Source organism: Saccopteryx leptura, chromosome 12 (assembly GCF_036850995.1).
Source record: "Saccopteryx leptura isolate mSacLep1 chromosome 12, mSacLep1_pri_phased_curated, whole genome shotgun sequence".
Lineage (NCBI taxonomy): Eukaryota > Metazoa > Chordata > Mammalia > Chiroptera > Emballonuridae > Saccopteryx > Saccopteryx leptura.
This window is the reverse complement of record NC_089514.1, coordinates 4355351-4378048: the sequence shown is the minus strand read 5'-3', so window position 1 is coordinate 4378048 and position 22698 is coordinate 4355351. Positions and strand designations below refer to the sequence as shown.

Below are 22698 nucleotides of genomic sequence, written 5' to 3'. Positions count from 1 at the left end.
GGAGGGTCATCGCGTGTGAAACGTTGGTGATGTAATTGGGAGATCGCTTAAAACTCCCAGGCATGACCTGAGGCCGAGCGCGGTAAGAGGCCAAGACTTGAATGGAAGAGTTGTAATGTAAAATCTGATTGTTCCGGTGGCGGCGGGGGGCAGGTGGTGGTCAACAGAGCGGGGAACCACGTGTGGACTTGGGGTTTTGAATTCGGACGCTAGGGAGGAGAGCAGCACTGTGAACACAGTGGGAGGACGGGAAGAGGGTTGGGGGCCCTGGAACCTTCTGGAGCAAACGTGCTGCATGCAGGCAGTTGAAACGCAAATACGGAAAGGAAGAGCTCAGGTGACAGGTGGAGTGGGGGACGAGTCACCTGCATGGAGGTGAGTCAGTGAGTCTGGCTTGTCCTGAGTCTAATACCACGAATTTAATAACAGGTCCTAAACGCATGACAAATTAAAACACGGAAGACAGAGACCTAGGAGCGCCTTGGAGGGGGAAAAACACACGACAAAGCACTGAGATTAGTGGTATTTATAGCTCAAGTCTGTTTTACCAGCCGTTGCGTTCCCAGAAATGAACCTTGATCCCGACCTTCTTTCTACCTGGCGGGTCGAGCCCGTGACACCGAATCGCCAGGTCTGTCTCGTCTAGGACACGAGCGATACACGAGGTGCACGACGAGGCAGCGCCGAACCACCGGTCCATTACAGGTGCCGGTGGTGATCCCTCACCTAATTCACCGGCGACAGCCACGGAAACGCCCCCAAGGCGGGGGGTGGCCATGGGCAGAGGCCGCAGGGAAGGAGGGGAAAGGTAAAGACGCCGCCGGAGAAAGAAGGGCCAGCTGGTTGCGCAGCTGCCGCCCGGGAGCCGGCTGTCGTCAGCGGGCATAGCAGTCCCATGGCTCATCACCCTTGTCCGCCGCCAGCGCAAGCCGAGCCGGGCGCACCCGGAAGCAGGGGCGGGGTCACGAGAGGGCAGCACCGGGTGGAAAAGCCCGCTGGAGGCGCGGGCAGGAGACGCCCCTGGAAGTACTACATTTCCCAGAGGCGAGTGCGGCACGAGGACTCGCTCCCGGGGCGCCGCTGGGAGATTTGCGGCATGGGAGCTGTAGTCCGCGTCCCGGCCCCGCCGAGCGGGGCTCCCGCGGGGAGAGGCACGGGGATTGGCTAGCGGGAGTTCGAGTCCCGCCCACCTGGTGACAACAGGCGGCCGTCTTGCTACTTAAGGCGCCGTGGCCTCGTCCGCCCCGCCTTAGCTCCCGCGCTAGAGAGAAACATGTATCGTTTCCGATCACAGCTCTTCACGGAGATTTCTGCAGCCACCAGCGCCCGCTTTTACCCACGCCGCTTCTCGCCCCTGTTGTTAGCCGAAGCCTCGCCTCTCAGCCGCCCGCCGCACCGACGCACGAGTAAAAAGTGCAGCTCCATCGGCTGATCCTCGCTGAGCTCCGAGTCTGGGCGGCACCGGGCGTCCCACGATGCCGAAGAATAGGAAGCGGAACACTGCCCACCGCGGTGGCAGTGGCAGTGGCAGTGGCGGCGGCGGCTCAGGGGCGGCTGCGGCGGCGACGCCGGCGACGGCAGGTAAGCGGGTATCCTCGCCGCCGGTCTCCCGGTTGCCGGCCGGGCTAGCGAGTCTGTGCCGCCCCGGGGCACTGTGGGAGTTGTAGTTCTTTCTACCCCCGACGTGTGCGTCGGCGGGGCTCCGGGCTAGGCTGGCGGACTACGATTCCCAGCGTGCCCCGGTGACCGCTCCTCTCGCGATTTGGGTCTGGCATGTGAACCGGACTCTGGGGCAGTGGCTGTGGGGGCAGGGAGGGGGCGAACGGGACCTTGGGCCCCGAGAGCGGATTGCGGTCAGGGTGACTCGCGGCCCGGCGGGAGGGCCACTGTCCTCAGAGGCCGGTGCCCGCTCTAGAGCTCTCCGCGACTGAGAGTGCGGCGGAGCTCGGAGCGCCCTCCGTGCTGTCAGTCACGCGTGGCCTTGGACTCCCCGCTGCAACATGGAGTTCTCGGGAATGCCAAACGTCCGCCGGGTTTGGACCGGCTCCCGCGTCACGCGGTCCGGGCCACATGGGCGGCCCCTTCCGCTCCGTCCTCGCGCGTCCCGCGTGGCCACTTGGCCGGGCGGAGTGCCCACCCTCGCTGCACCCCCCGCCCCACGGCGACCCGGGGAGGCGACCTCCCGCCCCCGGGCAGATGCCACGTTCTCCTTTGTGCTGCAGGCTCTCTGCCCCGAGCCCGGGACAGGCGGTGGAGGGGAGCTCAGGTTGCAACTGGCCAAAAGTTTGGGGTGTCTGTCCTCCCTGCAAAGGGGAAGCTTTTCCAGGATGGGCCGGTGCTTCGCTGGAATTCACGCTCCTCTGCTGCTGATTACACAGTCAGGACAGAAAGGACTTTAAGCAGAAAGCCAGAGAGCCAGCACGCTGAACTCAGAGTATTTTAGAGCAAACTGGGGAGGTGGGGGAGGTGGATCATCTATTTTAGTAACTATTTTTGAGATTTGGAAGTGTTGGAATATCCTCACACTGTCACATAGGAAACGCTTCTAGTTATGAGGCGGTTCCTGATTGTCAACCCAGATGCCACTCAGATTCTCAGAATGAGCTACTTTTGTTCATCAGACAAGAGATGGTTGGGAGCTGACGTTGCAAAAGCTTCCCCGGAGGTTTCCAGCAGCGCTGAAACTTGTGCTCGAGTCCTGAACATTTCGTCGTCGGTGATCGGAATGGGTTGTTTATAAATGCAGATTCCCTCTTTTCTTTCTCTCGCTCTTTACTTGGATTGGATGCCCTTGGGGTTCCCGGAGTGCGTTCTTCTTGATCATCGAAATGTAAAATACATTAAGTAGTGTGTTGTGGCACCTGCTTGCTCCGTGTGTGAACTGAGGATACCTCTTACGTTCTGGGCAAATTGACCCTTTATGGATGGAACCAACGATGAAGAAGTTGCAAGCTAGAGTAAAACCATTTGGATATTGTAAAGTGATTGCCGATGGCCTCCTTGAGTCTCAAACAATCCTGTTTTCGCTCCTTGAAGCTTCCTGTTGGGCCTCCTTCCTTCCTGGTATTTAACAGAATAACTTCAGGTGGCAGTCGGGGGGTGGGGGGTGGGGAGAGGTGGCCTTTTACTTTTCACCCAGTTCCTGGCCTTTTTACCAGTCTTACTGCTGTTGCCTTTTTGATTATTTTTAGTAGAAAAGGTATTCCTAAACACTGTATTTTAGAATATGTAAGAATTTGGCAAAGACTGTGAATTTTACATTGGAACTTGCTAAGTCTTTGCCTTATGTACAACCGGAAAATAAACCAACCTCTGTTACTTTAATGGATATTTCCAAATGGAGGCTCTAGGAAGGTAATAAAATTGACCCCTAATACAGGTGTACGTGCTTGTAATAGCACTTAATTAGAAGAGAGCATTTTTAGAAAGAACAAAACCTTGTCAGTAAGCCCTCGAAGAAGCAAGGATTCTGTGTCTATAGAGTTCCTCCTCGTTGATGACACTTAGGACCACGAGATGGGTGAAGCTGACTTAGATATTAGGAATTTATACAGGATTTTAAAAAAATTTTATTGATTGATTTTAAAGAGAGAAACATCTGTCTGTTCCACTTAGTTGTGCACTCATGGTTACGTCTTCTCTTTGTATTTTTCAAAGTGAGAAGGGGGGAGGCAGAGAGACTCCCGCATGCACTTGACTGGGATCCACCCGGCATGCCCACCAGGGGGCGATGCTCTGCCCATCTGGGCCTTTGCTCCATTGCAACCAGAGCCATTCTAGCGCCTGAGGCCAACTTTGCTCCAGTGGAGCCTTGGCTGCAGGAGGGGAAGAGAGAGATAGAGAGAAAGGAGAGGGGGAAAGGTGGAGAAGCAGATGGACGCCTCTCCTGGGTGCCCTCACCGGGAGTCAAACCCGGGACTTCCACACACCAGCCAATGCTCTACCGCCGAGCCAACCAACCAGGGTCTCATTGGTTACTTCTTTTTTTTTTTTTTTTTTTTTTCATTTTTCTGAAGCTGGAAACAGGGAGAGACAGTCAGACAGACTCCCGCATGCGCCCGACCGGGATCCACCCGGCACGCCCACCAGGGGCGACGCTCTGCCCATCCTGGGCGTCGCCATGTTGCGACCAGAGCCACTCTAGCGCCTGAGGCAGAGGCCACAGAGCCATGCCCAGCGCCTGGGCCATCTTTTGCTCCAATGGAGCCTTGGCTGCGGGAGGGGACAAGAGAGACAGAGAGGAAAGCGCGGCAGAGGGGTGGAGAAGCAAATGGGCGCTTCTCCTGTGTGCCCTGGCCGGGAATCGAACCCGGGTCCTCCGCACGCTAGGCCGACGCTCTACCGCTGAGCCAACTGGCCAGGGCATTGGTTACTTCTTGTATGTGCCCTTGACTGGGTTGATCGAACCCACAGCCCAGGCATACCTGGGACGACACTCTGACCAACTGAACACCCCCCCTGGGCAGGGCCATACAGGGTTCTTTAATAATTTTCTTTTCTTTCTTTTAAGTTTTGAGAAATCACTGAGACTTAGAGAAGGGAGCAGATAGATCCTGCGTAGGAATATTCTCAACAGTGTAGAAATAGGCTGAATATGCGAATTGTAAATGGAATGGTGAATAAATGTTAGTAGAAGTCAATCCCGTGACTCAACTGTTGCCATGACTTCAGATCATGAAAACAAATGAAGATAGACCCAGAAATAGAGAATGATGTCATCGGTCTCTGTTTGTTCGTGTCCTCAGCACTCTGATTAAGAAGTTTTGGGATCTTGGCTTCACTGCCATGCTTTACTACTTTGATTGGCAGATTTTATTCCCTTCAGGATAGTAGCAAGTTTGAAGACTGCTTGCTTCCTTTTGATATAAAAATCTAATCTGCTAAATTCTCTTCTCTGTTTTGATTTAAAAAAGAGAGAACCCCCATTTTAAAATAAACAACCCTATAACAGGCTTACACTTAGAAGATTTTTATAAAAGCTTATCTTGCGATAGTAAATGTCACGAATTTCTGGAACATAGGGACCTAAGGATATTTGGCAATCCTCAGTTTTACTGATAAGGAAATGGGCTCAGAGTTAAATCAGGTGACTCAAGGTCACTTTGGGCAGAATTTGGAACTTACTTTAACTATTGCTCAATGTAATTTATGACTTGGCAATCCTGTTATTATGTAATTCCTACAAAAAACAGTGACGAGGAACATGGATTTATTGCTTAGGTTAATGAAGTTGACAAAGATCCTAGTTTAAAAAGGAGATTTTATTTTTTAGTTGATAGCACTGATATATTTAAACCGTTGCTGATGTTGGAACCTTTCTTTACAGGTGATTTATCTAACAGGCTTTCATGTTGTATCAAATACCAAAACTTCCATTTTAAGCTTTTCTTTTCCCTCTCAATTCACATTGTCTGTAAAACTATCCTGTAACTCCTTAAAGTTCCTTTCACATGAGTCGTGTGTAACCTAAAAATCCATGCATTAGTTGTTTCCTAAGCCCGGTCATACTTGTTGGAAAATATCTTAGACTTCCGATAGTCTGTGACATCATCCTTTATTTCTGGGTCTATGTCCATTGTCTTCATGATTTGCGGTCATGGTTTGAAAGTAGCTTTTTCATCTGTGATACAAGTTTTTGTAAACCGGAGCTACCCATTGAATGAGTGATGTATTTCTGAAGCCGATGTATATTGTGTGTTGTTGATGCTCTGACGTGCATATTGAGGTGAAGTGTGTTCCTCTTATAATATGATCATCGCTTGTTCTTAAATAAGCGTTGGGTTTTTAGGACTGGATTTCTCCTGGGTAAATCCTAAAATTTCGAGCTAAGTATTTGCGTCTGTGGCTGCAGATTGCTTGACCTCCACCTCCGTTGGCCTGACAGGTAGCCAGCAGCGGAACGTCCAGCCGTTCAGTGACGAGGACGCGTCCATCGAGACGATGAGCCACTGCAGTGGTTACAGCGATCCTTCCAGTTTCGCTGAGGATGGTACGACTTTTACGTCCTGATTTGCAACTTGAAGTAAACGGATGCTTCTGGTGAGGAGTTCTGGTACCAAGGTGTACTGGTCCTCCTCCCGCTCTGCCTTTCTCCTGTGTAAGTGACAGCGGTGGGTCGGTTTCTGTCATTCCTCAGGACCTGAAGTCCTGGATGAGGAAGGCAATCAGGAAGACTTGGAGTACAAGCTGAAGGGACTCATCGACCTGACCCTGGATAAGAGGTAGGAGGTGGGGGGGCGCTCTGGGCTCCTCCGTCAGCCCCCATGGGGGGGGGCGCTCTGTCTGGGCTCCTCCGTCAGCCCCGTCAGGGGTGGGGGGCGCTCTGGGCTCCTCCGTCAGCCCCCATGGGGGGGGGGGCGCTCTGTCTGGGCTCCTCCGTCAGCCCCCATGGGGGGGGGCGCTCTGTCTGGGCTCCTCCGTCAGCCCCGTCAGGGGTGGGGGGCGCTCTGGGCTCCTCCGTCAGCCCCCATGGGGGGGGGGGGCGCTCTGTCTGGGCTCCTCCGTCAGCCCCGTCAGGGGTGGGGGGCGCTCTGGGCTCCTCCGTCAGCCCCGTCAGGGGTGGGGGGCGCTCTGGGCTCCTCCGTCAGCCCCCATGGGGGGGGGCGCTCTGTCTGGGCTCCTCCGTCAGCCCCCATGGGGGGGGGCACTCTGTCTGGGCTCCTCCGTCAGCCCCCATGGGGGGGGCACTCTGTCTGGGCTCCTCCGTCAGCCCCATCAGGGGTGGGGGGCGCTCTGGGCTCCTCCGTCAGCCCCCATGGGGGGGGGCGCTCTGTCTGGGCTCCTCCGTCAGCCCCGTCAGGGGTGGGGGACGCTCTGTCTGGGCTCCTCCGTCAGCCCCGTCAGGGGTGGGGGGCGCTCTGTCTGGGCTCCTCCGTCAGCCCCGTCAGGGGTGGGGGGCGCGGGCGGTTCTCTGATTCAGCAGCGTGCTATTTTTAAAGCCTGGCTTGTTTACTTTGGATGTTTAAACATTTCTTGTTTCTTCGGACTTTTGATGTGGGCAGAAACGTGCCACAGAACTGAGATTAATGGACTCGATTAGTCATTCATTGTCCTAGCATAAAAGCACGGAGCTGTATTTGATTATCGCTGGGATGGATTTGTTGAATTAAAAGGTAATCTTCAACTAGAAAGAGTAACTAAAGGTCCCTTGAAGCCTCTTGTTCACCAGTTTGGTTGCAGACATGGAAAGTATCCAAGCTGAGTGGCTGCCCCCCTGCCCAGTAGCTCGGGCTGACTGGGAGCTGGTGCTGTGAGGAAGCCCTAAGGTGCAGACCGGGCGCCAGGCCTCGGCCGTGGTACAGACAGTGCGACTGGGAGCTGGTGCTGTGAGGAAGCCCTAAGGTGCAGACCGGGCCCCGGGCCTCGGTCGTGGTAGAGACAATGCGTCTGCTCTAAATAGAGAAGCTGTCGGTGTGACATGGAGAACGGGTCTTGCACATCGAAACCATAGAATCCTACGTAGTCAATTAAAGCTGTTTTTAAACTAGAAACGGGAGGGAGCTGTGATACAGAGCCGTATGAAGTCTTGTGTCGTAACGCGAGTGGTAGATGAAAATTATACTTGAAAACTGTTTAGCGTTTGATGACCATTAGATTTAAAACTTTATAAACAAAAAATGGAAGGGGCCTGACCAGGCGGTGGCGCAGTGGATAGAGCGTCGGACTGGGATGCAGAGGACCCTGGTTTGAGACCCCAAGGTCGCCAGCTTGAGCGCGGGCTCATCTGGTTTGAGCAAAAAGCTCACCAGCTTGAGCCCAAGGTCGCTGGCTTGAGCAAGGGGTTACTCGGTCTGCTGAAGGCCCACGGTCAAGGCACATATGAGAAAGCAATCAATGAACAACTAAGGTATCGCAATGCGCAATGAAAAACTAATGATTGATGCTTCTCATCTTTCTCTGTTCCTGTCTGTCTGTCCCTGTCTATCCCTCTCTCTGATTTTCTCTCTGTCTCTATAAAAAATAAATAAATAAAAATTTTTAAAAAATGGAAGGGAAAGAAGTGACGTTTTGAAAAGTCACGGAATGCACACGCCAGCTGGACCTTTACCACGTCTTTCTGTCTCAAACAGCGCGAAGACGCGGCAGGCAGCTCTGGAAGGTATTAAGAGCGCACTGGCCTCCAAGATGCTGTGTGAGTTCATCCTGGAGAGGAGGATGACCCTGACCGACAGCATCGAGCGCTGTCTGAAGAAAGGTACCGTCCTCCTGCGTCCCCGGCCCAGAGCCGAGGCGGCCTTCGCCCCTTCCTGGCGGGGTCGCTGTCACTGTCACTGGCCTGGAAGGCTGGCTGGCCTGTACGGACGGCACTCTCACTGTCCAGAGTGTGCTGTGCTTGTTCAGGCTCAAGGTCAGGCTTGTGAGACGCTTTCTGTGGGACACAGTGTGAAACTAGGGAGGACTGGGGTGCTGGCCCTCGTCGTGTGTATGAGAAAGGCTTGAAAGCTTGTCAGCAGGCTTCCTGACGTCAACCATGGTGTCACTGAAGAGCTGCCTTGACTGACCAAGCATGGCACAGTGGAGAGTGTCGGCCTGGGACGCTGAGGACCCAGGTCTCTGGCTTGACTGGAGCCCCCTGGTCAAAACATATGAGAAAGCAGTCAATGAACAACTAAGATGCCACAACGAAGAATTGATGCTTCTCATCTCTCTCCCTTCCCGTCTGTCTGTCCCTTTCTCTCTAAAAAAAAAAAAAAAAAAAAAAGGAAAATTAAAAATTATAAAACAAAAAGAATAAAGAAAGGCCTTAAAGATTAAGTCTAGTATTACTAGACCCTTCAGTTTTAGGAACCACCGGAATGAAAAACAATTTGGGCCCCCTTAAGGATTTTGTGAAGTAAGAGCATCGTGGGAATACCTTCTAGCACTGTGCCCTGATTAACAGCCGTCTCTGGCCCGAGCGGGGGGGGGGGGGGCACGCACACACATCCCTGTCCCCGCTGGGTGCCCGTGGCTTTAGGTCCGTGGTGCAAACTAAAGAGCTGCCCAGACAGGGACTGGGCGGAGGGTAGGGAGCTTTGTTAGTGCCCCTAGCAGAGACCACTCTTCTGGGATACTGCAATGGCTCTGCTGAAGGTATTTCCCTGGAAACTGTCTTCCTATAATAAAGTAGCTTGAAACAGTGACCTTTAAACATTCCATCCCGGCTGCATACTTTATACATTTTAAATTTAACAGGTAACAAATTCAAAGTTTGGCCCAGATCCTTCAGAGTATATACAGTCCTCAAGAGAGTTAACTTGACGTTTATCTTCACATTAATGTATTTTCCGTGGTTTTGAAGAGTGCTTCATTTTAAATCTCTTATTGGGGGCGCCCTGAAGGTTGACTTTCTTCCCCGTGGGCCGTCCACGCCTGAAACCTTTGGGAGCGGGAGTTGGGTGCTGGGGCACTGGTCTGGGAGAGCAGGGAGCGCTAGGAAGGTCGCGTCGGCCTGGCACGCCTTCCTGTGCCGACCTGTGACAGCACCCCCTTTACACGGGTGCTGGCCTCGCTGCACAGAGCAGGAAGTCCTACAGGCAGGAGAGGAATTAGAGGGAGGTCCCTGGGCAGAGAAGGGGTGGGTCCAGGATGCCAGCGAAGTCGGCGCCCAGAGTCTGAGTCCCTTAGCCACACGAGGGTCCTAGCTGTGCCAGAGCCGGGAGCACTTCCTGTGGCGTCTGGGCTTCCTGGGGGGTGGGGCGTGTTTGGAGATGGAACAGATTTGGGGGATCGCCGCCTCCATAGGCTGGTCACCTGACAGCACCTGGTTGCGCTGTGCCCGCCTCCCCACAGGGAAGAGTGAGGAGCAGCGGGCCGCCGCGGCCTTGGCGTCCGTGCTGTGCGTCCAGCTGGGCCCCGGCATCGAGAGCGAGGAGGTGCTAAAGGCTCTCGGACCGGTCCTGAGGAAGATCATTTGTGACGGGGCGGCGAGCGTCCAGGCCAGGCAGACCGTACGTCTGGGTTTCGAATGTATTGGTCATCTGGGTGGCCACCGTGGGCGTGAATGGTGACAGGAAAGGTGCAGTGTTCGAGGAACTTGGGACAGTTTGGTGACAACATGATGTGGGGGAAGAGTGAAGTCTCGCAGATCCCAAGATCCGCTTTTCCGTGATTGATTTGTCAGCCCAGCGTTCTGAATCGCTGGCCCGTTGTTGTTGCGAGCAGACTGTATACAGTGTTGTATCTGACCGGTTCTCTTAGGCGAGCTCGCCTGGTGGTCTGGCCACACACGCGCACACGGGAAGTCCCAGCCTCTTTCCAGCGTGTTCCAAAATAAGCAGACTCTGAGTTAGTGAGATGCTGCTTTACTTAGGTGAGAAGTGTCAGGAGGGTTAGGTAAATTTTATGAGATTTCTGCTCTTGGTTATTTTTTGGAAGCTAATTTTTTAAAGACATTTTTGTAGTAGACTCTACATTAAAACAAATCAATATACGTGACTTTAAAATCTTAAAAAATCTGTAGCAAGCTTAATGTTTTAAAGGTTTTTCAAGAGAGAGTAGCTTTCTTGATCTCAACTCTCCGAGTTTCGTCTGTCTCGGAGCTGGAGGTGAGTTCTGAAGCGACCTGTTGAACGGACGAGTCCGGCCAGGAGCAGTGAGCGGCCTTCCTGAAGTGTGCGCTGGCTTTGGGCGGAGCGTGGGCCGAGACCACCCGGTTCCAGTTCTGATCCTGCGGTCCTTCCCTTTCACTATGCTTGGACCTACTGTAGTCGTGTAGCAGAGAACAGTTTCACTTTGAATCACAACAGCGGGAAATGTAGGATCAATAAGGAAATGACAGATGTTCATGCCTGTCTATTCTTTGTCTCCTTAGTGTGCCACCTGCTTTGGTGTCTGCTGCTTTGTTGCCACAGAGGACATCACCGTAAGTAGCAGCCTTTGACCCCTGGTTCCCCACGGCCCTGATTCGAGGTGACCACCCTCGGTCCTGTTTGTGCCGCAGGAGCTGTACTCCGCGCTGGAGTGTCTGGAGGGCGTCTTCAGCAAGGCCTACGGCGCCGACAAGGACAGCGGGCCCGGCACGGCGCTGCACGTGGGCGCACTGCTGGCCTGGACCTTCCTGCTGACCATCTGCCCCGTCAGCGAGGTGAAGAGCAAGCTGGAGGTGTAGGTGTTTGCAGTTTCAGATCTTACAAACGCATTTCCGGACGTAAGGTTTGCCTTCCCGTGGTGACGCCCGGCCCTTTTCTAGGCACTTCCGCAAGCTGCCGGGTCTCCTGTCCTCCGACGATGTGAACATGAGGATCGCGGCCGGGGAGTCGCTGGCACTCCTGTTCGAGCTGGCCCGCGGGCTGGAGAGCGTGAGTGTCCACGTGGGGGAGGCGTCTGCCATTCCTCCCCTCCCCCTGGTTAAGGATGGGAGGGGGACGTTGGGGCCTGGCCAGCAGACAGCCTGGTGACCGATGGCCTGCTGCTGACCGATTGGCAGTGGGGACAGCACTGCTGAAGACGGACCCATGGGGGTGCTAGAGCTACATGGGGTGACGTTCAGTGCACCAATGCCTGCGGTCTGTGAGCCGGACTTGGGGCTGTGTGAGCGGTGGGGTGCTGGGCTTCTTCAGACCCGGGCCACAGCGAGGTCACACAGGCGCTCAGACCCGGGCCACAGTGAGGTCACACAGGCGCTCACACCCGGGCCACAGCGAGGTCACACAGGCGCTCACACCCGGGCCACAGCAAGGTCACACAGGCGCTCAGACCCGGGCCACAGCGAGGTCACGCAGGCGCTCACACCCGGGCCACAGCGAGGTCACACAGGCGCTCACACCCGGGCCACAGCGAGGTCACACAGGCGCTCACACCTGGGCCACAGCGAGCGAGGTCACACAGGCGCTCACACCCGGGCCACAGCGAGCGAGGTCACACAGGTGCTCAGACCCGGGCCACAGCGAGGTCACACAGGCGCTCACACCCGGGCCACAGCGAGCGAGGTCACACAGCCGCTCAGACCCGGGCCACAGCGAGCGAGGTCACACAGGTGCTCAGACCCGGGCCACAGCGAGGTCACACAGCCGAGCCACAGTGAGGTCACACAGCCGCTCAGACCCGGGCCACAGCGAGGTCACACAGGTGCTCAGACCCGGGCCACAGCGAGGTCACACAGCCTCTCAGACCCGGGCCACAGCGAGGTCACACAGCCGCTCAGACCCGGGTCACAGCGAGGTCACACAGGTGCTCACACCCGGGCCACAGCGAGGTCACACAGCCACTCACACCCGGGCCACAGCGAGGTCACACAGCCGCTCACACCCGGGCCACAGCGAGGTCACACAGCCACTCACACCCGGGTCACAGCGAGGTCACACAGGTGCTCACACCCGGGCCACAGCGAGGTCACACAGCCTCTCAGACCCGGGCCACAGCGAGGTCACACAGCTACTCACACCCGGGCCACAGCGAGGTCACACAGCCACTCACACCCGGGTCACAGCGAGGTCACACAGCCACTCACACCTGGGCCACAGCGAGGTCACACAGCCGCTCACACCCGGGCCACAGCGAGGTCACACAGCCGCTCACACCCGGGCCACAGCGAGGTCACACAGGCGCTCACACCCGGGCCACAGCGAGGTCACACAGGTGCTCACACCCGGGCCACATGTCAAGCAGGCACAGATGCCTCATAACAGGCCTTAGGATTGAGGGTGGGTTCAGTCAGTGTAGGTCTGATCAGATGAGGCCAGTCACTGCTGTTTAACCTTTAAGCCAAAGACAGAACCAGTCATGGCCCTTTAGACTGGGCCTGTGCTTTGCAGTCCCCCACCCATGTCCACTCATGGGTGTCCATCACATGTCAGTTGGCTCTCGGGGGTGTTGAGTCTGATAGGTGACCCGCTGTCCTGGGAGAGATCCGGAAAATCCTGTGTTCTAGGAAACCCTTCATCTTATGCAAATGGGACATTTGGTCACCCTGATTGCGGCCTCTATTGTGAATCTTGTGTTACTTAGTAGGCCCCCTTTTTTTTTTGACAGAGACTCAGAAAGAAAGACAGACAGACAGGAAGGGAGAGAGATAAGAAGCATCAATTTTTTGTTGTGGCATCTTAGTTGTTCATTGATTCCTTTCTCATATGTGCCTTGACTGTGAGGCTACAGCAGAGCGAGTGACCCCTTGCTCAAACCAGATGAGCCCACGTTCAAACTGGCAACCTCGGGGGGTCTCAAATCTGGGTCCTCTGCGTTCCAGTCCGACACTAGCCACTGCACCACCACCTGGCACCTGGTCAGGCTAGGCGCTTTTTAATTTAAGGAGAAAGACTGCTGTCAATCAGAATGAAACTTGGGCAGTGAGGTGATTAAAACAGTGAATAATTTCCGTGAGGATTAGCACATGTCTGTGTTGCCTTTGTCCTGCACATTCTGTTCCAGGCCTGTGTCATGAAAAGGAGCCTGTTTGGGCTCTTAAAATTTCTATCCTGGCAACCCCCTCCCTTTCTTCCTCGGGATAGCAGGTAGGAATGAAAATTAGGTTGATAGTGATCTGCGTTATGTGAGCACTTGGACTCAAGGTTAGCAGTCACTGGAATTTTGTTGAGCTGATGAATGGTCCCTTGACCTCAGTCACAGGAAGCAGGTGTCCCAGTGTTTAACCTGTGTGCCTCTACTGGCTAGAAATGGTCATTTATTTTCCCCTTGAAATGTGTTTAAAAGTGAAATAATGAGGCAAATTAAATTATACACATTGAATTTGTGTGTGTAAACATAATCTATCACAACTTACGTATCTTGTGTTCCCTGGTTTAAAAAATCGAGAGAGAGCCGGGGTGTCCATTGGGCCTCAGCTTGTCGAGGACAAAGATGAACTGGAACGGGTCCGGTTGGTATCTTTGTTAAGGACGTAGGCAGTGGAAAGGCGCGCGTGGGTGGAGGCGAGGTAGTTAGGGTGTTCAGGAAGCAGACCAAGCGTGGTGAAAGCATGGGTTGATTTAAATTAGGGTCCATGTCGCGAATGCGTGGCATTGCCTCGCTCAGAGATTTGCTGACTGCCTGCCTGTGACATCATTAACCAGGGACCCCAGCAGTGTGTGTGGTGTGGGGGGTTCTGCGGGAGAGACTCGGGCTTCTGAAGAGCCGACCTGCACGTTGGGTGTTCAGGAATTAGTTAGTGAAATGTTAGTGGCAGCTGTTTGCTCAGCATTGACCCAAGGACCGCTCTCATGTCCTGTGCGCGTCTGCCGTGTGACCCGTGTGGCCCCGTGGGTTGGGGTGGGCAGTGCCCGCTGGGCCGAGCTGCCTGCTCCGTTCTCTTGGCCCTGGCTGGTGGTGCTGGGCTGCCTCTCTGTGGCCGGGCCCCTCATCTTTAACGTGAGGAAATCCAGGAACTTGATCGTGGGGTTGCTGAGAGCACAGCAGGTGCCCAGAGGTGCTGGTTGGCCGAGCTGGGGGTTTCTGACCCCTCTCTGCAGCAGCCTAGCCGTCCGTGCCTTCTAGAAGCTTCTGCCGTAAAGGAAAGCAGGACAAACACTGCCCAGTGGGCAGAGCTGCCGGTCTCGGGGTCCTGTGATGTGCCGACTCAGGAGAATGGGCCAAAGTACAGTATTCACCAACCTCCCCGTCCCACCCCCACCTCACCCGACAGGAAATGCTGCAGGAGGGACAGACGGACTGACACGTGCCTGTTGTGTGATCATGACAGTGCTCTTTCTGTCTGTGCTCCTGCCTGCGGGAGCCCAGGCTTCCTTTGCTCCTGAGTGTGGTTTCCTGGATAGCTATCCTGAACTCCAGTGTTGGCTCTGTGTGCTATTTATGGACTGTTTGGTTACAGTCTGCATTTTGTTACTTTTTCACACACAAGCACTTTATATAGAGATGCTTCCCTACACTATTTAACATGTTTTTCCAGTTGATGCCATATTGACGGCAAAGATTCAGACAGTAAACTAGACGCAGTTTGATCAATGGCTGAGCTCAAGCAGCGGGCCTGTCGGCCTTGTCCCTGTCGCTCGATCGCAAGGGGCAGGTTTCTGGGTGAAGGGGCCAGCCCAGGAATGGCAGGGGTTCTGGCAGTGGCCTTCGCCTCGGTGCCAGTAGCACCTTCTCTTCCAGCTTGACCACCAAAAATACCTGCAGATGTGGCGGAGTGTCCCCTGGGAGGGGTGACTGTTGAGACCACAGCTGGTGGTCCCAAATTCTTAGAACAAATTAAGGAAGGCATAGTTGTGTCAACTTCTTATTTTTTCTTCCACATATATTTTTAAGTCTTCCATACATTGTTTTGAGAATACTAGAAAAAAACCAAGTAGCCAAACGCCTCTGCCTGACCGTACTTATTCCTACAAGTGACACGGTTCCCATCTCGCTGGGATGGCTCAGAGTTACTGGGATTTAAATACACAGAGTGATACGACTTTGATCTGTTTTAAAACCTCACCAGCTTGGTGATTGCTTTTCTAGACACAAATCTTAATGGGTATTGTCTCCAGCAGACTTGGACAAAGGAGATTGAATTAGAACATTTGAAGAAAACATTTGTTAGAATAGTGGATAATATTCAATCTCTAAAGTATCAACAATAAAAAATATTTATATGCTTAAAAGTTAGAATAGTATATTAATTTCAAGCTTATTTTCTACTGGTATAATAATCTTTTTCATTTTTGATATTAAAGGAAATACGTTTATACTTTTTGAGGAAAAACGGTTATAAATACAACTTAAATACCCAGTTAAGAGCTGCTTATTTTAATGGACTGAGTTAAATGGTTATTATTAGTAATACAAAAAAAAAAAAGCTAAACTGGCATTAATAACAAGGGCTGGAGATTGCTAACCGTCTGTCTTCCATAGTGTCTGCTCTAGTTTTGGTCAGCTACATAACTTTGAATCATCTTAACAGTTTTTAATGTGGTTATAAACTATAATTAGGGAATAAAAACACCCAAATAAAGAGACTTGAGACTTCGTAACAGTATAGCCACTGAAACTGTTACAAGGAAAGCCCTAGCCAACCCAAAATGGTAACAAGTAATCATTTTGTAGCTTCCCTCCAAGTGGGATTAAAATACCTTCTTACCTTAGACAATGTAATCCCTTGAGTTATGCACATGACATAAGCACTGTACTGTCTATTTGCAATATGGCCAGCACATTGTCACTTAGGTATTACAAAGCATTGCTGGCAGCTTGCACTTTTGGAGTTGGAATATTTGGAATTCTGGGAATGTGCCTTGGCGACCAGAAGCCGGAGGATAGACAGTGTACTGATACAGGCGGGTCTGACTCCTGACCTCGAGGTCCTGGTAACGTCTTGACTGTAGGAGGCGTATAGTAAATATTTGTTGAATGCACCTGGAAATGCTTGGAAGGGGATTGTCTGTTCAGTGGTGGTATATTGTCTTATAGTCAGGATTTCTGCGTTAAATTTTGGCACCTTAGTAAAAATTGTGTCTGTGTGCCAAGGTGATTAAGACAGCCCAACCCTGGCTGGGTAGCCCAGTCAGTAGAGCATCGTCCCAGTACACCAGGCTTGTGGGTTTGATCCCTGGTCACGGCACATACTTCTCTCTCTGAATCAACCAATAAATTTAAAAATAGAACAAAACAGCTGGAAGTCTGGGTCGCTCGGTGCAGCGCTGCCGGGTGTTTTCCAAGGGGACCGTCGGCACTCGCTCCGAAGAGGTGATGGGCGGGAGAACCCGGTGACAAACCAAACCTCCTGTTTCTCCCTCCCCAGGACTTTCTGTACGAAGACATGGAGTCTCTGACCCAGATGCTCAGGGCCCTGGCCACCGACGGGAACAAGCACCGGGCCAAGGTGGACAAGCGGAAGCAGCGCTCTGTGTTCCGGGACATCCTCAGGGCCGTGGAGGTGAGCCCCGCGCCCACGCCACTCGCCTGGCAGCCAGTGGCCCGGCCGGGCCGGACAGCCAGCTCGTGTTGTCCACGGAACTCCTTCTCCGCCCAAAGCAGTTCTCCCGCTTTAGTACCGGCCTGGTTTTTAACAACGGAAACAAAGTCTTCTGGTTTTTCAACAAAGGAAATTTATTTCTGAAGTATAAAAATACTCTTTATTAGGTTTAAGAAATTAAAAACTTGCATAGTGGTAGAAATGGACTTGACTTTGCACTTGGCCGTCAGGTAAGCAGTGCTGCTCAGCACCTACACGTAGCACAGGGTTCTGTGTGAATGGCAGGTTACTGCCTGCCCCTCCGTACCTTAAAGGTAGTAAGGACTGAAATGAAATCCAGCGTTTTAATGAGATCACTCGAAATCCTTATGTGATGCGGGAGTCCCTTCTGTGGTCCTGCAGCCTGCTCAGGCCACCTGGCGACGACATGGATGTGGACGCCGTCCGTCCGTTAGGGACTGGAACGCCCAGTGAACGGGGCCGGCGTAGGACAGGGGCAGTCTCACTGGGGACCACAGTCTTTGGCAGTGTTCTCTGAGTGCGACCAGGTAAAAATATGCCTTAGACACAGAGGACCGTTCTTTCAATAAGTCTCAGCGAAGACTCACCCAACCCGGCGCGCATGCGCTGCGGGAACCCAGCACTAGCTGAGAGCCGCTGGACGCGCATGCGCTGCGGGGGCGCAGCACAAGCCGAGAGCCGCTGGACGCGCATGCGCTGCGGGAGCGCAGCACAAGCTGAGAGCCGCTGGGACGCGGTCCTGGGAGCCGCAGGGCTGCCCGCTCACTGCTGTCTCCGGCGGCATCTGTGTTGAACGTACACCTAGGGCTTCAGCGAGGATAGAGCTCCTCTGGGATCTGAAGTGGGGTTGGTGCTGACTAATTACATTACAGTAGTCATTTCCTCATCTGGGTTTTACCATCTCGGGAGGGAACTTGTACAGACACCCCTGTCGGGAACCAGTGCTGCCTCTGCACAGCGTGGTGGTGTCCCCAAGTCAAGGTTGCCGTGTTCCTAAGTATCTAAACTGTTCCCGTGACTGAGTCCTGTTGCTACAGAGAAACCAAACGGTATAAATACGGGAATAGTTTACAGCTAAGAAAGTCAGTAACTATGGGAACAAGAGCTATGGCCTAGATTTTGTGAACTAACTACCCTGACTTCAGACTTCCTGTCTCGATGCGTTTTCTCTGGGTAGTAGGTTTTAAGGGTCGGCAGGACCAACAAGCCCCGCAGCCCCGGCCGCTGGAGCCCGTGGACTGTTTCTCCTGAGGGTGACGTGCACGAGACCTCAGGGACACCAGCTCTCCCAGCCCCGTGCGCCCCTTCAGCCCCTGCTCCCCACTGAAGCCCTCTGCGCCCCGTGGCTCTGTTCCATAGAGCCAGACGCTGCAGACAGTCCAGCGGGAGGGAGCGGAAAGGGAGGAGGTCACTGGTAACCTTGAGAAGAGCAGCCCCAGCAGAGCGACACGGTGGGGGTGACGGGGAGACGGTCTCCACGCGGTTGTAATGGGCAGGGAGAGGAGACTGGGAGCAGGAGCCCTGAGAAGGGGTGTCTGAGATGAAGTGTTGGGAGTCTGCAGTGCTGGAGGGTCGAGATTAGCCGAGAACTGGCTGGGAGGGTCTGATTTGGGGAGGAGTGCGTCAGGACGCAGAGGGTCCGTGGAGTCTGACCTACGTCTCTGCGTTCTGGAGTGAGGGGCTGAGAGCAGAGTCCTGCTGGTCAGTGTGTTGTTTTGTTTCTGAGCTGCTGCAGCGGACCAGGGGCTGACCGGGCTTCCATACTTCCTCCGCCCACCTCTTTGCCCGTGTGGGTGGAGTCCCCCGTCTGGGGGGCGGGGGGCAGCCCTAGTCCACTGAGTGGCACCTCCGTGGAGTCTGGAGTTCAGGTTTCTGCTGCACTGTCTTTGCTGGGGGGGGAGGGGGGGCTCAGGTCAGCGTGGGGGAGGGTGGTCCTACCCCATGGAGTTCCAGCGCCTTTCTCTCTGTCCCTGGGGTGATGGGCTCTCCCCTGTCCCTCTCCCATGCTCCTGACTCCTCAGGGAAAGGGGCAGCCTGGGGCCTGTCTTCAACATGGACAAGTCTCCCTCTGCAGGAGCTTCAGGGTGTGTGTTCATTGACCTTTGTCGCCATGGTTACACTTTAGCAATTGTCTCCTGGTCACATGGCTCCAGATCTGAACTCCTAAGCTGGGCTTTGCTTCCCAGTGTAGTGAGTCCACTCCTAGACCCTGAGCCTCGTGGGTCCGCCCACCAAGCGCGTCTGTCTGCAAGTCCTCAGATCCCGCGTTCCCTCCGCGTCCCCTCGGTTCCTCCGTGGGCTCCGGGCCTCTTTCTTGCATGTCCGTGTCCGGGAGCCTTCTCTCCCCCCCACCCCTCAATTCTAGGCCAGTACAGGCACTTGACTTTTTTTTTCAAGTTTGTTGAGTGCTGTTGAATTCAAAAACTTTCACAACAATGTGGTTTTGTCCTGAATATTTCTCCAGAGAGCTGCGCCTCCCACTCCCTCAACTGGAGGGATTGTACCTGGGGCACCTGGGCGGGGCTCCTGAGTCCTCTCGCCGCAGGGCGGGGCGTCGTGACATCAGCACGTCTGTCTGCCTAGAACTCGTGAATGTGGGATGTCTTCAGCCTTTTATTTCCTCTTATAATTTTGGTTTCTCTGTTGCCTAGGAACGGGATTTTCCAGCGGAAACTGTTAAATTTGGTCCTGAGCGCATGTATATCGATTGCTGGGTCAAAAAGCATACGTATGACATGTTTAAGGAGGTCCTGGGCTCGGGCATGCAGTACCACCTGCAGGTGAGTGGAGGCAGGGAGCGGTGTCGCTGTGGTCCCGTGGGCTGTGCGGTGTGTAGACCAGAGGTCCCCAAACTTTTTACACAGAGGGCCAGTTTACGGTCTCTCAGACCGTTGGAGGGCCGGACTATAAAAAAAAACTATGAACAAATTCCTATGCACACTGCACATACCTTATTTTAAAGTAAAAAAAAAACGAGAACAAATACGATATTTAAAATAAAGAACAAGTAAATTTAAATCAACAAACTGACCAGTAGTTCAATGGGAACTATGCTCCTCTCACTGACCACCAATGAAAGAGGTGCCCCTTCCGGAAGTGCGGCGGGGGCGGATAAATGGCCTCGGGGCCACATGCGGCCTGCTGGCTGTAGTTTGGGGACCCCTGGTGTAGACAGTGCCTTGAGCCTGACGCAGACAGTCCGCTGCTCTGCAGGGGGGAGGAGGCGGGAGCGCTGTGGCTGTGGCCCCGTGGGCTGTGCGGCTGGCTGTGTAATCAGTGCTCTGAGCCTGAGGCAGACAGTCCGCTGCTCTGCAGGGGGGAGCAGGCGGGAGCACTGTGGCTGTGGTCCCCGTGGGCTGTGCGCTGTGCCCTTGCCTGAGGCAGACAGTCCGCTGCTCTGCAGGGGGAGCAGGCGGGAGCGCTGTGGCTGTGGTCCCGTGGGCTGTGCACTGTGCCCTGAGCCTGAGACAGACTGTCCGCTGCTCTGCAGGGGGGAGAAGGCCAGCCCGCTGCTCCTCTTGGTTCTGTGTGGTGACCGGCCGGCAGGGCACGGGTCCGCCCTTTGTGTGGGAACAGTGGTCTCCTAATGAGGAACAGAACAGGGACCTGGGTTCCTATTTCCACGCCACTCGGCTCGTCACTTCCGTCCCAGGACTTCCCCTTGGGAAGTAAAACGGCCGATGTTTAATTAACTGAGCTTTTCCCCCGTTTCTTCCCCAAAGTCAAACGAGTTCCTTCGCAACGTGTTTGAACTGGGACCCCCAGTGATGCTGGACGCTGCGGCCCTGAAAACGATGAAGATCTCTCGTTTCGAAAGGGTGGGTTTCATTGTTTGGTCCCTGGCGGACCCGAGTGCCCCAAAGCCGAGCACAGCCAGCACGGTGGCTGCGGTGGCCGGCACTTGCTCTGCCTGGGGCTGGTCCCCAGGACGCAGACCCCGGACAGTGAGGCTAGAGGCCGGCGCTTTGCTGCGCTGAGGGTGCGGGCTCAAAGCCACACTGCCCGTGCCCTGTCACCTTCACAGGAGTTGTCCCCGCAGTCTCTTTTCTTTTATTCTATGGAGTTGTTACGTTTAAGAGTAAACATGGACAAGGGCTCCTCTGGTACCACATAACTGTGTACCAGGTTTCTGTTAAGAGTACCTGCTTTCTGTGCCTTCAGGTGTGTGCTTAGGAGTAGAATTGCCAGGTTATACGGTGATTCTTTAGTTACTTTTTAAGAAATCACCCCACTTTTCTAAGCGGCTGCAGCCTTTTATGTTCCCACCAGCAGTGTGCGAGGGCCCCCATTTCTGCACCCTTCCTGACACGGCTTCTTCCCCTCTTTTCTGTGTTTGTTTTAAATTAGTCCTCCTAGTAGGTGGGCTCAAGTCTATTTTATGGGATTTTAAATTTAATTATTTTATGACCACATCAAGAACTTGGTATTTTTTTGTTATTGACAGCATGGTTGGGAATTCTTTTCACGGTAGCTAATTTGACCTTTCCCTGGTCGGATTCAGTGATGACACACTCCCACCCCGACCCCACTGGGAGGGTTTTAGTACAGTTAGCCTGAACTAGAATATGTGTTCATTTCCCCTGTGTTCTTTTTGTATGTTTTATAAACACATAAAATATTTATAGAATCAAATTAGCTTATTTCTCTCCTTCATGATTTTTTGTCATTTATTAAATTTTGTGAGACTGTCTTTAAGCCCCGGCGGGTCAGCCTGTCTCCTTTCTCTCCGTTTCAGCATTTATATAACTCTGCGGCCTTCAAAGCGCGGACGAAAGCTCGGAGCAAATGTCGCGACAAGAGAGCAGATGTTGGAGAATTCTTCTAGGTTTTCAGCGTTTGTTGAAGACCACTTTCTAATTTCCAGATTTTTTTGTTTGTCATTTCTGATGTATTTAAACTCTATAGACAGTTTTTATCTTGGGCCGACATAGGTAGCATTTATAGCAGGGGTTATATTGCTTATAATTTAATGTATAGTAGTCTCTGTAAATATCATCATAAACTGAATAAAGTGTTTGTAATGTTTGATCATTTTTCTATTTATGAACAGAGCAGAAATACAGTATTTCATGGTAAGAAAGCTATTAGCCAAGATGAACTACAGAGTGATTGTCAGATAATCGGGGCAACGGGAGGGCTCTTACAGGAATCTGAGAGCCTGGACATAGGAGTTCTGGGTACAGCTTTGGGAGCTAGTTGTAGAGAAGCTGCTGTTTCCATTTGCACACGGAGCCTAAGGACTGACTTTGGTCACGGAGATTGGGAAGGGGAGGTCACCAGGAGCCCCTCAGCGGCGCCCTCAGGCGGCCAGCCGGCCAGGGGAGTTCGAGGACATGCCGGAGAGACTGCTGACTTGACCTCTGAGGGCAGGGACACTAACCATCTGTTGTGTAAGACCCGTGCTGTTTATTTTGAAATAAATATCTTTTCACACTAAAAGTGTTGTTTTAAGTGTCTCTTTTCTAATAGAAGAGACAGGGGGTGTGAGGTGTACAGAACTCAAACTGAGGGTGTCGGATAGGGAGGGAGGGACATGTGGAAACAGATGAGAGCACAGCGCTGTGTCACCGGGCTCCGGTGGGGACGTCTAGGACACTTGCTGCCAGGGAGGGAGGGACACGTGGAAACAGATGAGAGCACAGCGCTGTGTCACCGGGCTCCGGTGGGGACGTCTAGGACACTTGCTGCCAGGGAGGGAGGGACACGTGGAGACAGATGAGAGCCCAGAGCTGTGTCACTGGGCTCCGGTGGGGACGTCTAGGACACCTGCTGCCTGGTTGTCCATGAGGTGATCCTTCACTTTGTGGAATGCCGTAGCATTTTGACGGGCATTAGGCTTTGCTATTGAACTC

The 22698-nt window shown here is 53.5% G+C and overlaps 2 protein-coding genes across 2 annotated transcripts; both read left to right on the top strand.

Moving 5' to 3' along the window:
• Positions 1-511: 511 nt before the first annotated feature.
• LOC136383818 (uncharacterized) lies at positions 512-1432 on the top strand. The gene has a single exon (XM_066353668.1). The coding sequence runs from the start codon at positions 1274-1276 to the stop codon at positions 1430-1432; it is 159 nt and encodes a 52-aa protein (XP_066209765.1). The 5' UTR covers positions 512-1273.
• IFRD1 (interferon related developmental regulator 1) lies at positions 1328-22285 on the top strand. Its single transcript, XM_066353667.1, has 12 exons — positions 1328-1581; positions 5885-5989; positions 6137-6221; positions 8070-8194; positions 9772-9929; positions 10793-10843; positions 10922-11085; positions 11171-11279; positions 16652-16786; positions 19498-19626; positions 20569-20664; positions 21582-22285. The coding sequence occupies exons 1-12, from the start codon at positions 1476-1478 to the stop codon at positions 21669-21671; spliced, it is 1353 nt and encodes a 450-aa protein (XP_066209764.1). The 5' UTR covers positions 1328-1475; the 3' UTR covers positions 21672-22285.
• Positions 22286-22698: the final 413 nt, after the last annotated feature.